The 14221-nt window shown below is 37.3% G+C and overlaps 1 protein-coding gene across 1 annotated transcript; it reads left to right on the top strand.

The window, feature by feature from the left end:
* The first annotated feature begins 7427 nt into the window (after positions 1 to 7427).
* Positions 7428 to 13393, top strand: LOC144978026 (transmembrane emp24 domain-containing protein 1-like). The gene is made up of 4 exons (XM_078923499.1): positions 7428 to 7896; positions 8758 to 8855; positions 10382 to 10586; positions 13019 to 13393. Exons 1-4 carry the CDS (start codon positions 7750 to 7752, stop codon positions 13256 to 13258), a joined length of 690 nt encoding a protein of 229 aa, XP_078779625.1. The 5' UTR covers positions 7428 to 7749; the 3' UTR covers positions 13259 to 13393.
* Positions 13394 to 14221: the final 828 nt, after the last annotated feature.

Genomic DNA, 14221 nt, shown 5'->3' with positions numbered 1-14221 from the left:
GTACAAAGTTAGGAGCAAAAAGGAGTCAAAGTCATACTGACTAAGCTGCTTAAAACGGTGGACTGTATGTACAAAGTTAGGAGCAAAAAGGAGTCAAAGTCATACTGACTAAGCTGCTTAAAACGGTGGACTGTATGTACAAAGTTAGGAGCAAAAAGGAGTCAAAGTCATACTGACTAAGCTGCTTAAAACGGTGGACTGTATGTACAAAGTTAGGAGCAAAAAGGAGTCAAAGTCATACTGACTAAGCTGCTTAAAACGGTGGACTGTATGTACAAAGTTAGGAGCAAAAAGGAGTCAAAGTCATACTGACTAAGCTGCTTAAAACGGTGGACTGTATGTACAAAGTTAGGAGCAAAAAGGAGTCAAAGTCATACTGACTAAGCTGCTTAAAACGGTGGACTGTATGTACAAAGTTAGGAGCAAAAAGGAGTCAAAGTCATACTGACTAAGCTGCTTAAAACGGTGGACTGTATGTACAAAGTTAGGAGCAAAAAGGAGTCAAAGTCATACTGACTAAGCTGCTTAAAACGGTGGACTGTATGTACAAAGTTAGGAGCAAAAAGGAGTCAAAGTCATACTGACTAAGCTGCTTAAAACGGTGGACTGTATGTACAAAGTTAGGAGCAAAAAGGAGTCAAAGTCATACTGACTAAGCTGCTTAAAACGGTGGACTGTATGTACAAAGTTAGGAGCAAAAAGGAGTCAAAGTCATACTGACTAAGCTGCTTAAAACGGTGGACTGTATGTACAAAGTTAGGAGCAAAAAGGAGTCAAAGTCATACTGACTAAGCTGCTTAAAACGGTGGACTGTATGTACAAAGTTAGGAGCAAAAAGGAGTCAAAGTCATCTGACTAAGCTGCTTAAAACGTGGACTGTATGTACAAAGTTAGGAGCAAAAAGGAGTCAAAGTCATACTGACTAAGCTGCTTAAAACGGTGGACTGTATGTACAAAGTTAGGAGCAAAAAGGAGTCAAAGTCATACTGACTAAGCTGCTTAAAACGGTGGACTGTATGTACAAAGTTAGGAGCAAAAAGGAGTCAAAGTCATACTGACTAAGCTGCTTAAAACGGTGGACTGTATGTACAAAGTTAGGAGCAAAAAGGAGTCAAAGTCATACTGACTAAGCTGCTTAAAACGGTGGACTGTATGTACAAAGTTAGGAGCAAAAAGGAGTCAAAGTCATACTGACTAAGCTGCTTAAAACGGTGGACTGTATGTACAAAGTTAGGAGCAAAAAGGAGTCAAAGTCATACTGACTAAGCTGCTTAAAACGGTGGACTGTATGTACAAAGTTAGGAGCAAAAAGGAGTCAAAGTCATACTGACTAAGCTGCTTAAAACGGTGGACTGTATGTACAAAGTTAGGAGCAAAAAGGAGTCAAAGTCATACTGACTAAGCTGCTTAAAACGGTGGACTGTATGTACAAAGTTAGGAGCAAAAAGGAGTCAAAGTCATACTGACTAAGCTGCTTAAAACGGTGGACTGTATGTACAAAGTTAGGACAAAAAGGAGTCAAAGTCATACTGACTAAGCTGCTTAAAACGGTGGACTGTATGTACAAAGTTAGGAGCAAAAAGGAGTCAAAGTCATACTGACTAAGCTGCTTAAAACGGTGGACTGTATGTACAAAGTTAGGAGCAAAAAGGAGTCAAAGTCATACTGACTAAGCTGCTTAAAACGGTGGACTGTATGTACAAAGTTAGGAGCAAAAAGGAGTCAAAGTCATACTGACTAAGCTGCTTAAAACGGTGGACTGTATGTACAAAGTTAGGAGCAAAAAGGAGTCAAAGTCATACTGACTAAGCTGCTTAAAACGGTGGACTGTATGTACAAAGTTAGGAGCAAAAAGGAGTCAAAGTCATACTGACTAAGCTGCTTAAAACGGTGGACTGTATGTACAAAGTTAGGAGCAAAAAGGAGTCAAAGTCATACTGACTAAGCTGCTTAAAACGGTGGACTGTATGTACAAAGTTAGGAGCAAAAAGGAGTCAAAGTCATACTGACTAAGCTGCTTAAAACGGTGGACTGTATGTACAAAGTTAGGAGCAAAAATGAATATAACAGCTTAGATAAAGAACAAAATACAAAATTTTAAAAAAACCCAAAAAACCCGTTAAGCTTTAGACTCAAAGCCCTTCTTCAGCCAATAATAAAAACAATACATCAAGTCCAGATGGACTGCAGAAATTTATTTGGCATGTTTTGTCGAAATACATTACGGTACTCGCAGACAAGACTATGTATTCTATTATTAAGGTTGCCAGTTTGGAAAGTAACATGCCAAAAATCATGGATTTCAGTGTTTAAATTAAAAATTAGAATGGCTTGAGTATGGATCCTGGTGGAAATGAATTAACAGAAATAAAATAAAAATGTCAAATTAATTGTGTCATGATGTAATCTAAACCACAGCAGGCTGGTGTAAAAGTCTGGATACTAACACAAAACTGTCGTCGTTTCCCACTTGACGCACGGACGACAGACCTGTCACATAAAGAGAATTAATTATATTAAAGTTTGAGGTCTACCATCACCATGGTCGTCCGTCCTCCCCCCCCCCCCCCCCCCCCCCCCCCTTTTTTTTTTCTGATAATTTTGATAGAAGAAATTTTGAAAATATTTTTGTAGGATCAAAAACCTGGGTGGGGATCCTGACCTCCCATAGCGGGCAGGGAGGTACATACTGTGTCTTCTATCCACTTATATCTTATCCAACAGGCTTTCTGTCTTTGTCTTGGAATGAGATTACTTGGTTTTTTCCTGGCCCTCGTCGGAGTCCTGGCTGAGAGGGAAACAGTCAAATGCTTAGTTATTGTTTTGGGAGATGATATTTTTTTCCTTGTAAATCATCTCTCTGTTATGTATTATTATATTTGTTATTTTTCATGTATAATGTGAGCATTTGAGTGTATTCCTCTTTGTTAGATTTTGTGCTTGTGTCGGAATGAGACTTATAGGTGATCTCAAACTAAGTACATTGGTGGTATGCTCTTGGAATCTACATCTGATCCCTATTTGTTCCCATTCCCCTTCGTCTTACTTTCCTTTGGGTGCTTTAATTGTAATTCTAGAACTTTTTACTATCCCATTTTCTTCCTTTTTACTGGCGCTGATATAACCTAAATGTGTTGCAAGCGCCGTAAAACCCTTAAAAACATAAAAACAAAACATAGGATCAAAAACGATGATTTCATAAGTCTGGTATAGAAAATAAATGTATTATCATACGGTGTTACAATTTAAAAAAAAAAATTTGGTTGTAATTAAAAATATCTCCGTGAGTGAAAGTAGTAATTTTATGCGACAGTGACGGGTCTGTTCGTAGCCATCGTTAACATATAGTCTTGACACACGAACCAACTAAGACTGGCAGTTTGACGTCATTTTTTTTTAGGTTTGTGTAGCGTCTAGTGTGTTGTCGTTAGTAGAGCTCAAGGAAACAAGTTATTTCATCGGTTGAACTATTGAATACAACTCACGATTAGTTTTCTTTTGTGGCAAAGACTAGCATTTTGACATCATTTTTTTGGTCAGTGTCAGGCTATAGATAGTATGCGCTTGGCTTAGGAGTTCACAACATTGCCATCGGAAGTATAACGGACCAACACACAAAACGTTGTGTAACCATGATCGTTTATAGTCAGGTTAATACAGTTAAGTGAGAATTACTTATAAACGCGGATGGCAAAAAACAATAACAAAGACCTGAGTGACGTCAACTTCGAACTATCTATAAGTTTACGATGGCTACGGTGTGTTTCGTTACGAGTGGCAGTGGGGTGAGGTGGCAACCTGCTTATCTTTTTGTAAATATGTCACAACATCATGCGTTGTAGACGTGGTCCTGCCTTGAACTATTGCGATATGACCGACCCCATGATGGGACAGAATTAATCATAATGATATCAAAACGTTGTCCAAAAAAAGCATAAATTGATAAATGTCTGGAAACGGGGAGTCGAACTCGAACTGCTGCATATACGGGAGTAAAGAACAGTGTTGTTTCTTATCACACCTTATCATGGAAAGAAGAAGAGGAAGAACGTGTATGATAAATGATATTATGCTGACTGATTGTAATGTAATATATTTATTATTATTCGTTTTATATTGTCTAAATTTAGTGGACCAAATAAATGAATGAAACTCCCAAACAGTGTGTTGTGTGTAGTTTTTTTTATGATTATGCTCGGAATTTTTAGGACCTTACTGGGTGGGGTTCCTGTCCAGGGAGGTACATACTGTGTCTTCTATCCCCCCATGTCTGTTTTCTAACATGCCTTCTTTCTTTGTCGTGGAATGACATTTCTTGGTTTTGTCCTGGCCCTGGCTGGGAGGGAAACAGTCAAATGTAGTTTGTTCTGGGAGATGATATTTTTTTTCCTTGTAAATCATCCAATATCCAGCATTCAAAGAAAACCCACTCAAAAACACTAAAACACAAATATTCAAACTCAAACATCTTCAAATATTCATTTGCACCCAGCACTATCAAAGACTGGAACGCTCTTCCCGAATCATGTGGGAACACAACCGATTTAGAAACAAACGAAGATTATCCTGGGTGGGGTTCCTGACCTCCCATAGTGGGCAAGGGGGGGGGGGGGGGTTACATACTTTGTCTTCTATCCCCTTTTATCTGTTTTCCAACATGCTTTCTGTCTTTGTCTTGGAATGAGATTACTTGGTTTTGTCCTGGCCCTGGCTGGGAGGGAAACAGTCAAATGCATAGTTATTGTTTTGGGAGATTATATTTTTTACCTTGTAAATCATCTCTCTGTTATGTATTATTATATTTGTTATTGTGAATGTATAATGTAAGCATTTGAGTGTATTCCTCTTTGTGCTGGATTTTATGCTTGTGTCCGGGTGAGACTTATAGGTGATCTCAAACTAAGTACATTGGTGATATGCTCTTGGAATATACATTATAATACGACCCCTATTTGATCCCAGTTCCCCTATGTCTTACTTTTTCTTGGATGCTTTAATTGTAATTCTAGAACTTTTTACTATCCCACCCATTTTGTTCCTTTTTACTGGCACTGAAATAACCTAAATGTGTTGCAAGCGCCGTAAAACCCTTAAAAACAAACAAGGCAAACGAAGATTATAAAAATTCTTCAGCCCAAACACCAACAATAGCTGTCGAACTCAACAACTAAAAACGGTCAGGACAACCGCACTAGCCCACTGCTATTCATCAGCCGAATACGCCTCACCAGTCTGGGCAAGATCTTGCCACGCCAAAAAGATTTACCAGCTACACAACACCTGCCGGGTCATTGCTGGTAACTTGAAACCGACTGCAGTTCCAGTCCTCCATCTGTTGGCTGGCATTGCACCTTCCCACATTCGAAGAGCCTCTGCTTCCAAAGTCCAGAAATATAAACAGGAAATGGACCCAAGCCCCCCTCCATGACCACAACCCAACGACAAGTAGACTGAAGTCGAGAAAGAGCTTGATGACGGAAGAAAGCATCAACCCTGACCATGCAGCTGTATACAGGGTTCCACATGGAGGGAGTGGGACAATCATGCAAATGAAGCTGTTGAAGATCCGAGAGAATAACTGTCCTACGGAACTGAGCTCCCCAGGAATGAATAGGTAACACTGAACAGAGCACGAGCAAAATTTGGGAGAACAGTTGGAAGCATGAAAAAGTGGAGGCTGGCTGACACTAGCTTGTATACATGTGGATGCCCAGAGAAGACGATGGAGCACATCCTTAGAGAATGCCAGGATGGGCCCAGCTGCACTGACCATGACATAAGAATCTGCTCAACAGATGCTGTGGAGTGGGTTCGGTGTTGGAGCGACAAGCTGTGATGACTCAACAACTTTCCCTGCCCTCCCTCGAATACAAATACTCTGAATTGAGTTGACTTCGAGTAAGATTCAGATTCAGACTTCCTTATATATATATAATATATATATATATATATATATATATATATATCTATATCGTATATATGATGTACATTTATATTGCGCAACCTATCCCCCTGGTTGGAGGCTCTGGGCGCATAATATATATATATATATATATATATATATATATATATATATATATATATATATATATATATATATATATATATATATATATATATATATATATATTAATATTTACCACGCTGTTGGAGTCAGTCTACATCGATGTTTCAGGCCTCTTCAGCCATTGTCAGGACGGTGTGTTACACGAGTTTGGTTTGTTGTGTGCTGTTGCTTGTGTGTGTGTGTGTGTGTGTGTGTGTGTGTGTGTGTGTGTAATTGCCTTTTTTGCCCGTCACTGGGGCCCTCAGCATTCTTCTTCTGAACCACATCTCAGCCGCATCTGCCTTCACAGCGTCCACGTTTCACACGAGCACGTCAATATAATGCGTTCATTAAAGTCTAGTGCAAAAGCCTCATTTTAAAAAGTGTTTAATATATTTGACACACCGGTATTATGCCGGGGTGAATGGGCCCACGAAAAGGGATAAAATTGAAATGAGAAGAAATAGGTATTTGCATGCAATAGAGGATATTGTATTTACTTTCCACAAAAACAATTAGAAATTAACCCAAAGTTACACGCTTGTTTCATGCCAACACATTATTATTATTATTATTATTATTATTATTATTATTATTATTATTATTATTATTATTATTATTATTATTATTATTATTATTATTATTATTATTATTATTATTATTATTGCCTGCTGACTTGTATTATTTATTTTGGTTACAAAACGCTTAAAATATGACCATTGATTTTTAATTAAAGATAGATCTAGTTTTTGTTTCACGTTTATTAAAAGTTTTTTTTAAAAATTATTTTGGCCGCGACTTATAAAATTAGCAATTTTGATAACCGAGGGCTTGTTTTAACATTGTTGTTATGGACAATGGTTTGGTTTGATAGTATAATATTAATAACAATGAGCAACGATGAACAGTTGGGCTTATCAGAACTGCTAACAAATACACGTCGGGTTCATGTTTTCAACATTATACCACGTACACAAGAGTGTACATGGGTTATTAAGTCATATAAAGTCAATTTTGTTTTTTTGTTTGTTTGATTTTTTAACGTATATATTTATTTATTTATTATCCTAATTATTTATTCTTTTTTTTGTGTGTGTGTGTGTGCGTGTTTTTTAAGGTCAATACCCCTATAGCCTATACCTGTTTATTGTCGTATTTAAAAGATGGAGATAAATCTAAACTGGCAAAGTGACGCAGTGACGACAAACATTGGGTGTCTCCCATTCCTGAGGTTAAAAAAAAACCCAACATTATACCACGTCAAATAGTTATCAATAAAAAAAAAGGATCCTGACAAATCGATAAAAGTGATCGGATGTAAATCACTTCCGGAAGTCACTGGTTACACACCACAGAGCACGACACACATCAATAGACAAACGAGAGACAGTAACGTGTAGAGTTAGAGAGAGCAGAGAAGGTAAACACCGGGAGGTGTGACAAGGCAAAGGCAGCAAGGTTTTCACTAACTGTGACCAATAACCATAATATTATTCATATTTATGGTAAACGGATCTTGCCTTGAAATTCAATATCTTGAAACCACGAAGTCTTTCAGTTCTGAACTTTTTAGTTGTTGAAAAGTTGGGAGGTGGACGTTGAAGCTGATTCAGATTCATAATATAAAATTCGCTGCAACTGCAAGTCAAGAGATTCGACACAGGCAAATTTAATTGACGACATCTCCACAGAAAGTGAAGAAAATGATTGTTGGAACACTTATCTGGTTGTTATTCATAAATATAGTGACTTCTACTGAAATTGATTTGACAGTGGAGATTGAAGCAGGACGTCAAGAATGCTTCTGGCAGACAATTGAAGAATCTACCGACGTTGAGCTTGATTATCAGGTTGGTCATGGTCACGGGGTCCACCTGTCTCTTCTAAGTCTTAGAGTGTCATTTTCTGTTCTAACTGTGTTTTTTACTTTAGTTTTAGCCCCTTTTATATGAAATACATTCACTTACTCCATCTTATTGGCTCATTTAGGCACCTCTAGCTTTTGGTTATATTGATACACAGTGTCTCTTGGAATCTTGCTTCTATCATTTGAATCAATCCCTTGGGAGGCCTTCCGAAAGCTCCTACATCCCCAGTATTCTTTATTTTTATAATGTTCTAGTAGGGGGTTTGGGAGGGGGGAAACTTTTTTTTTTTTTAAAGTCTCCCCCCTCCCAAACCCCCTACTAGAACAAGAATACTGGGGATGTAGGAGCTTTCGGAAGCCTCCCATTCCCTTTGCCTTACTCTTTCTTGGGTGCTTTTTATTGTAAATCTAGAATTTTCGATTATCCCATGTTTTCTTCCTTTTTACTGGCGCTGACATGACAAACGTGTCTCACGCTTCATGAAACCCTGAAAAGTCAGCAAACAAAAGAACGTGGGCATTTATTACAATATCTGCTAAACACACACAAAGCGCTTGGGAGACCTTCCATAAGCTACTACATCCCAACAAGTATTCTTGTTCTAGTAGGGGGCTTGGGAGAGGGGAAACTTTTGTTTTTAAAGTCTCCCCCCTCCCAAACCCCTACTAGAAGTTCTAGTGTAGGGAGTTTCGGAGGGGGGAGACTTTAAAAAAAAAAAAAAAAAAACAGTTTCCCCCCTCCCAAACCCCCTACTAGAACAAGAATACTTGGGATGTAGTAGCTTATGGAAGGTGTCCCAAGCGTTTTACAAACAACAATTCATTATTTATTGTTCTATTTTAGGTGATAGACGGAGGAGACTTGGACGTCAATGTTCTTGTTGTGAACACAGACAGTATGTTCATTCATGCTGATCATATGAAGACTGAAAGCGTCATCAAGTAAGAGTTTCCGTTTTATAATTATATAAATATTTTTGAAAACGGAGTGTCTACGTGCACGGTAACTTTAGGCAGTTTAGTGAGCAGCAGCAGTGGGAGTCAAATTGTGATCAAACTCTCCCATAAGAAAGTTATGACTGGAAATTGCGTTCGCTTTTACTAAAAGTTTTAGAGGGGTTCAATTAAGATGCATAACTTCGTTATAAAGAGGAATATCGCTGATATTTTGGTATCATTATTTTCGTTACTAACCGGGCACTTAGCCTCAGGATCAACGTACACTGTAACATTTATAAAGGTAACCTTGAATCTCGCCGTTAATGGGTCAAATTGTATTGTTTGATCTTTAAAAATAACACACACACACACACACAAACACACATGCAGAGCGAGGTCTATCAATAGCAGCAAACCAGTTTCTGGAGCTACCATGTACGTAGATCCTGAGGCTAGGTGCCCGGTTACCGTGTACGTAGACACTGCCTTTTGAAAATGTTGCTGCTTGAAGCTTGAAGGAAACAATACACAAGAATGAAATGTGAGCTTTAATTTATTCAATGAAGACAGATAATGTGGATATTTCGGATTTCACATTCATCAACAAAACACAGTGAATGAAAAAAACAAACAAACTTGAGCTTTTATATAGTGCAATATCCACTAAACATGTTCAAAGCGCTTTACAAAGGGTCCCTGACCAACAGCAACACTTAACATGCAGAATGAGACACGACACTTATTACCATTTTTTTCCCGACAAGAGACAACGCTGTAGATGGCCAGATACTCTTTTTACACTTGAGTATGGTGAGAGAATGTGAGTAAAGAGACTTTTCTAAGGACTGAGCGTGGCTTGAACCCAGGACCTTCTGATCTGAAAGCGAGTGTCAAGACCACATAGTTGCACGTGAAACACTCAAGACAAATGAGAGATGTGAATAGCGTAGATAAGGTAAAAATTGTAAACATTTCACATGTCTCTCATTCGTTTTTAGTGTTTAATTTATCACCATCGTTAATAAAAGGAAACTCAAAACGTCCACACCATCTGTCTTCATACAGTAAATTGAAACTTACATTTCATTACATATCGTTATTGTTTATATATTTTTGGAAGGTTTTGATATTAGAAATTAGGATCTAATTTGTTTCAGCAATTCATTTTTGTTCTTTTTGTAGACTTCTTTTTCTTTTTTGACTGTCCAAAGATAAGCTGTAAAGGCATGGGCAGGTGCACTCATACCAACACACACACATACATACATTTTCTCTCTGTCTATCTCTTTGTCTGTCTTTCTCTCTCTCTCTCTCTCCCTCCCTCTCCCTCCATCCCTTCTCTTCATTCCCTCTCTCTCTCTCTCTCTATCCCTCCCTTCTCTCCTTCTCTCTCTCTCTCTCTCCCTCCCTCTTTCTCTCTCTCTCTCTCTCTCTCTCTCTCTCTCTCTCTCTCTCTCTCTCTCTCTCTCTCTCTCTCTCTCTCTCTCTCATTGGTCTTTTTAAATTTTATTTTTGGACCTATCTAACAGATTCAAAACTTCTAAAAAAGGAGATTACAAGTTCTGCTTCGACAACACCTTCAGCAGGTTGTCTCACAAAGTTGTCTACTTTGAGTTGTTTATCAGTGATGGAAAAGAAGAGGAGAATGACGACGAGAATTTTGATCCTGAAAAGCTGACTTTTGAGTCAGAAAACTTACAAGACCATCTAGACATGACAGTCAAGGACTTTCTCGTGAGTTTTAAAAGAGAATAATTAAAAAATATTTGATTTTATATAGCGCAATATCGACTGAACATACTCAAAGTGCTTTACAATAGGTCACAAGCCATTGGCAACACTTAACAGGATGACACATGGCGCATTTTAGGCGATATTACAATTGCTTTTTTTTTTTTCCATCAGAGACAACACTGTTAATAGCCAAGTATTCATTTTACACAACAGTACAGTGCGAAAATGTGAGTAAAGAGCCTTTTCCAAGGACTCAACTATGCGTTGTAGAGAGCTTGACTCTAACCCTGGAGCTTTATAGCGTAACCCGCTCCTTACCACCCATAGGAAAATCGTCACATTTGTTACGATGCAGCCAACGTTTTTGTCAGTGTACACCATAATATTTGAACAAAATAAATGTTTGCTTTGGTTAAAGTATATTAACACTGTGTTGAAGAGCTCGTTTAGGAAAAAAAAATATGTAGACGGAGTCTATAGCAAGAACTAACAGATTTTGTGTTTGAGTGAAATAAATCTATTTTTGTATAGGTTGGGTGTGAAGTTTTGGGGAAAACCCGGAAAATGGCTGGTAATGAGAGAGTTAAGTCGAATTTCATGCTACAAACTACAAGACCACATCGCCGCACATAATAGTCTTTTACTCGCTAAATTTAAACGACCAGTTTTTGTGTTGATCATGTTTTAAAAATTTATTTATTTATTCATTTTTTTAAATAAAAGGATTTTCTTTTTCTGTCTGTAATATTTATTTATGACATCAGCAAACAGCAAGATTGAGTTGATTAGTTTTAAGAAGCTTTATTGACTTTCAGGGATAACCTTACAAAGTGGGAAACGGAAGTCAAACAAATGAGAAACGGAAGTCAAACAAATAACAACTATAGTAGTGTTTCTAAACATAACAATAATAGGGGTGATATGATGTTGAAGTGATTCCTTACAATAACAATATATACTGCAGACCTGCCAACTACTACGAAAAAATCGTAAAAATACAAATTTTTGGCTTCAACAATAGAAATAAATAGACATTTTTGATTCATTACAATGTGTTAAAAAGAAAACTTTGGTGCTACAAAGCATCTATTCAGGGTTTTGAAGACATATTTAATACTGATAAATGTAAAATATTAATTTGTAAAGTTAATTATAGTGACTTCTATTTCTTCTCTCTGAAAACTACGATTTTTTTACATTTCAAGTTGGCAGGTCTGTATACTGTGACACTGTCATAAATCTTTTCTTTCTTCTGAGTTTATCCCAGTTTCTGTAGTTTTAAATGCAGGTTCCAATATCACTCACTTCACATGTAGTTGTAGAGGGACCAAGATTGACTTTTTAAAACCATATTCGATCGATACATCTAACAGGATGTTTGACATGTAATGCTATAGGGAATGAGATGAGCGGAAGAGTAGCGTCCCTTGATTGGACGTCACCTTACAGAGAGAACGTCAAAATGGTTTTGCGCATGCGTCTCTCTCGTCCTCGCTTTCGGTGAAGTGTCTCATGCCGCACAACCAACATGACGTTCTCTCTCTAATAACTTTTCCACTCGTGACTTCCAATCAAGGGACGCTACTCTTCCGCTAATCTCATTCCCTATTATCAATGGCTGCTGAGGTAACCAATGGTTAAATGAAAATTTCAGACAAGTTGGGAAAGACGATTTACAGGCCTGAGTGATATTTGTTTTGCACAATTACACCTCTTCCTCTTCAAAATTACACCTTTTCTTCAATTTGGGTTGGCGGCTCTGGGTATGAGTTGTAGTAGTCCTTCAGAGCCAATCATAAAGCCCATTTAGCTGGAGTTTATCCTGGTCTCTATAGCATGAAAGGGGGAATAATAATAGTAATTGCTTGCTACCCTTTGGTGAGGATGCTAGTCTATCGCAAATTACTTTCCATCAGATCTTAAAGTTATAGACGACCCAACTATCCAATCACTGCTGGAGGTTCACAAAAAAATCTCGACTTCGCCGGGAATCGATGTCAGTCCCTTTGCATCTGAAGCGAATGATCTAACAACTGAACTGTCGGGCTTCTCGGAGCAAGGGGTATAATAACATTATTTATTGAATCACACGGGTTCATAACTCTAAAAACAAAGTAGTCCTTGAGAGACATGAGGCCCATGGAGCCGGAGTCTGGTGACTATAGCGTGAAACGGACAATAGCTATTGCTTGCTATCCTCTGCATAGGACACTAGTCCATTGCAAAGTACTTTTCTGCCAGATCTAACAGATCCAGCTATCCAATCTCTTCTGGATGGACACAGGGTGAAAATAATCTGAACTGCACCCGGGATCGATCTCAACCCCTTTGTATGTGAAGCAAGTGCTCTACCAACTGAGCTGTCAGGACCCCACCCCCCTCCATAACCCTAGCTACAATAATATTTTTAAAAAAAAATTCTTTTGCTTCAGGGCATCATGGATCGAACCAAGTCCCATCTAGAACGTTCCATGCAGGTCCAGACTTTAATCCGAGTCCACGAGGCCAAGGACAGGAATACGCAGGAGAACAATTTCTTCAGAGTCAATCTATTTTCATGCATTCAGCTGGCCGTTATGGTAACGGTGGCGCTTGTCCAAGTTTTGATGATTCGTAATCTATTCACAGAGAAAGCAAGTACAAAAGGGACATCACTCAAGGCAAAAACGTAGCTGATTATAATTTTATAGCTATTTGCTTTCTTTTTTTTTTTCAGGGAAAATTATAAAATTTGTTGTTTTCTTGTTCATGTGTAGGTATTGAATTGAGTTAGTTTCATCTAGTTTAAACTCCAGAAAAAGAAAAAAAACCCCAACAACAAACGGTAGTTGTCTGGAACTGCATTAATGATAATAATAATAATAATAGTACGATGACGACGGCGATGATGATGATGATGATGATGATGATGATAATAATAAAAATGATGATAATAATAATAATGATAATAATAATAATAATAATAATAATAATAATTATAATAGTAATGATAATAATAAGGTTGTTAATTTTCCGTATATTTACAGAATTCGGTATGTTATAAACCCTCAGTATAATTTACAATCACCTGCTAAACTAAAAAAAAATAAAAAAAGGAAGTATATTGTGTTTTTCATTGGAGTTCAGCGCTCAGACAGGGATTGGTCAATGTGTTCATTTAAACGTTCAGTCAATTTTTGTCTCTTGCATTGGCAACATTGTGACAATAATACTACTACTACTACTAATAATAATAATAATATTAATTATAATAATAATAATCATAATAATAATAATGATGATGATGATGATGATGATGATGATGATGATGATGATGATGATGATAATAATAATAATTATAATAATAATAATAGTAATAATAAGGATGATGATGATGATGATGATGATGATGATGATGATGATGATGATAATAAAAACTCCAGATTCTTGGTGCTCTCAGAACTTAAGTACACATTCATGGGTTATGGTTATGTTTAGTTATTTAACAATCTGTTAACTCTCACCCAGTTATTTGGCAAATCATTACAAAGATTTCAGCCCCGAGTTTATCGATCAAGATGGCATTGATTTTATTTAAAAGAAATTGATATGAAATCAGACTTGTATAAAAAATTATTAATTTAAAAAAAATGAAA

The sequence above is a fragment of the Berghia stephanieae genome, chromosome 8 (genome assembly GCF_034508935.2).
Source record: "Berghia stephanieae isolate SIO BIC M18660-M18661 chromosome 8, UCSD_Bste_1.3, whole genome shotgun sequence".
Taxonomy (NCBI): Eukaryota; Metazoa; Mollusca; class Gastropoda; order Nudibranchia; family Aeolidiidae; genus Berghia; species Berghia stephanieae.
The sequence above is the reverse complement of the archived record's forward strand: the minus strand, read 5'-3'. Positions and strand labels throughout refer to the sequence as shown.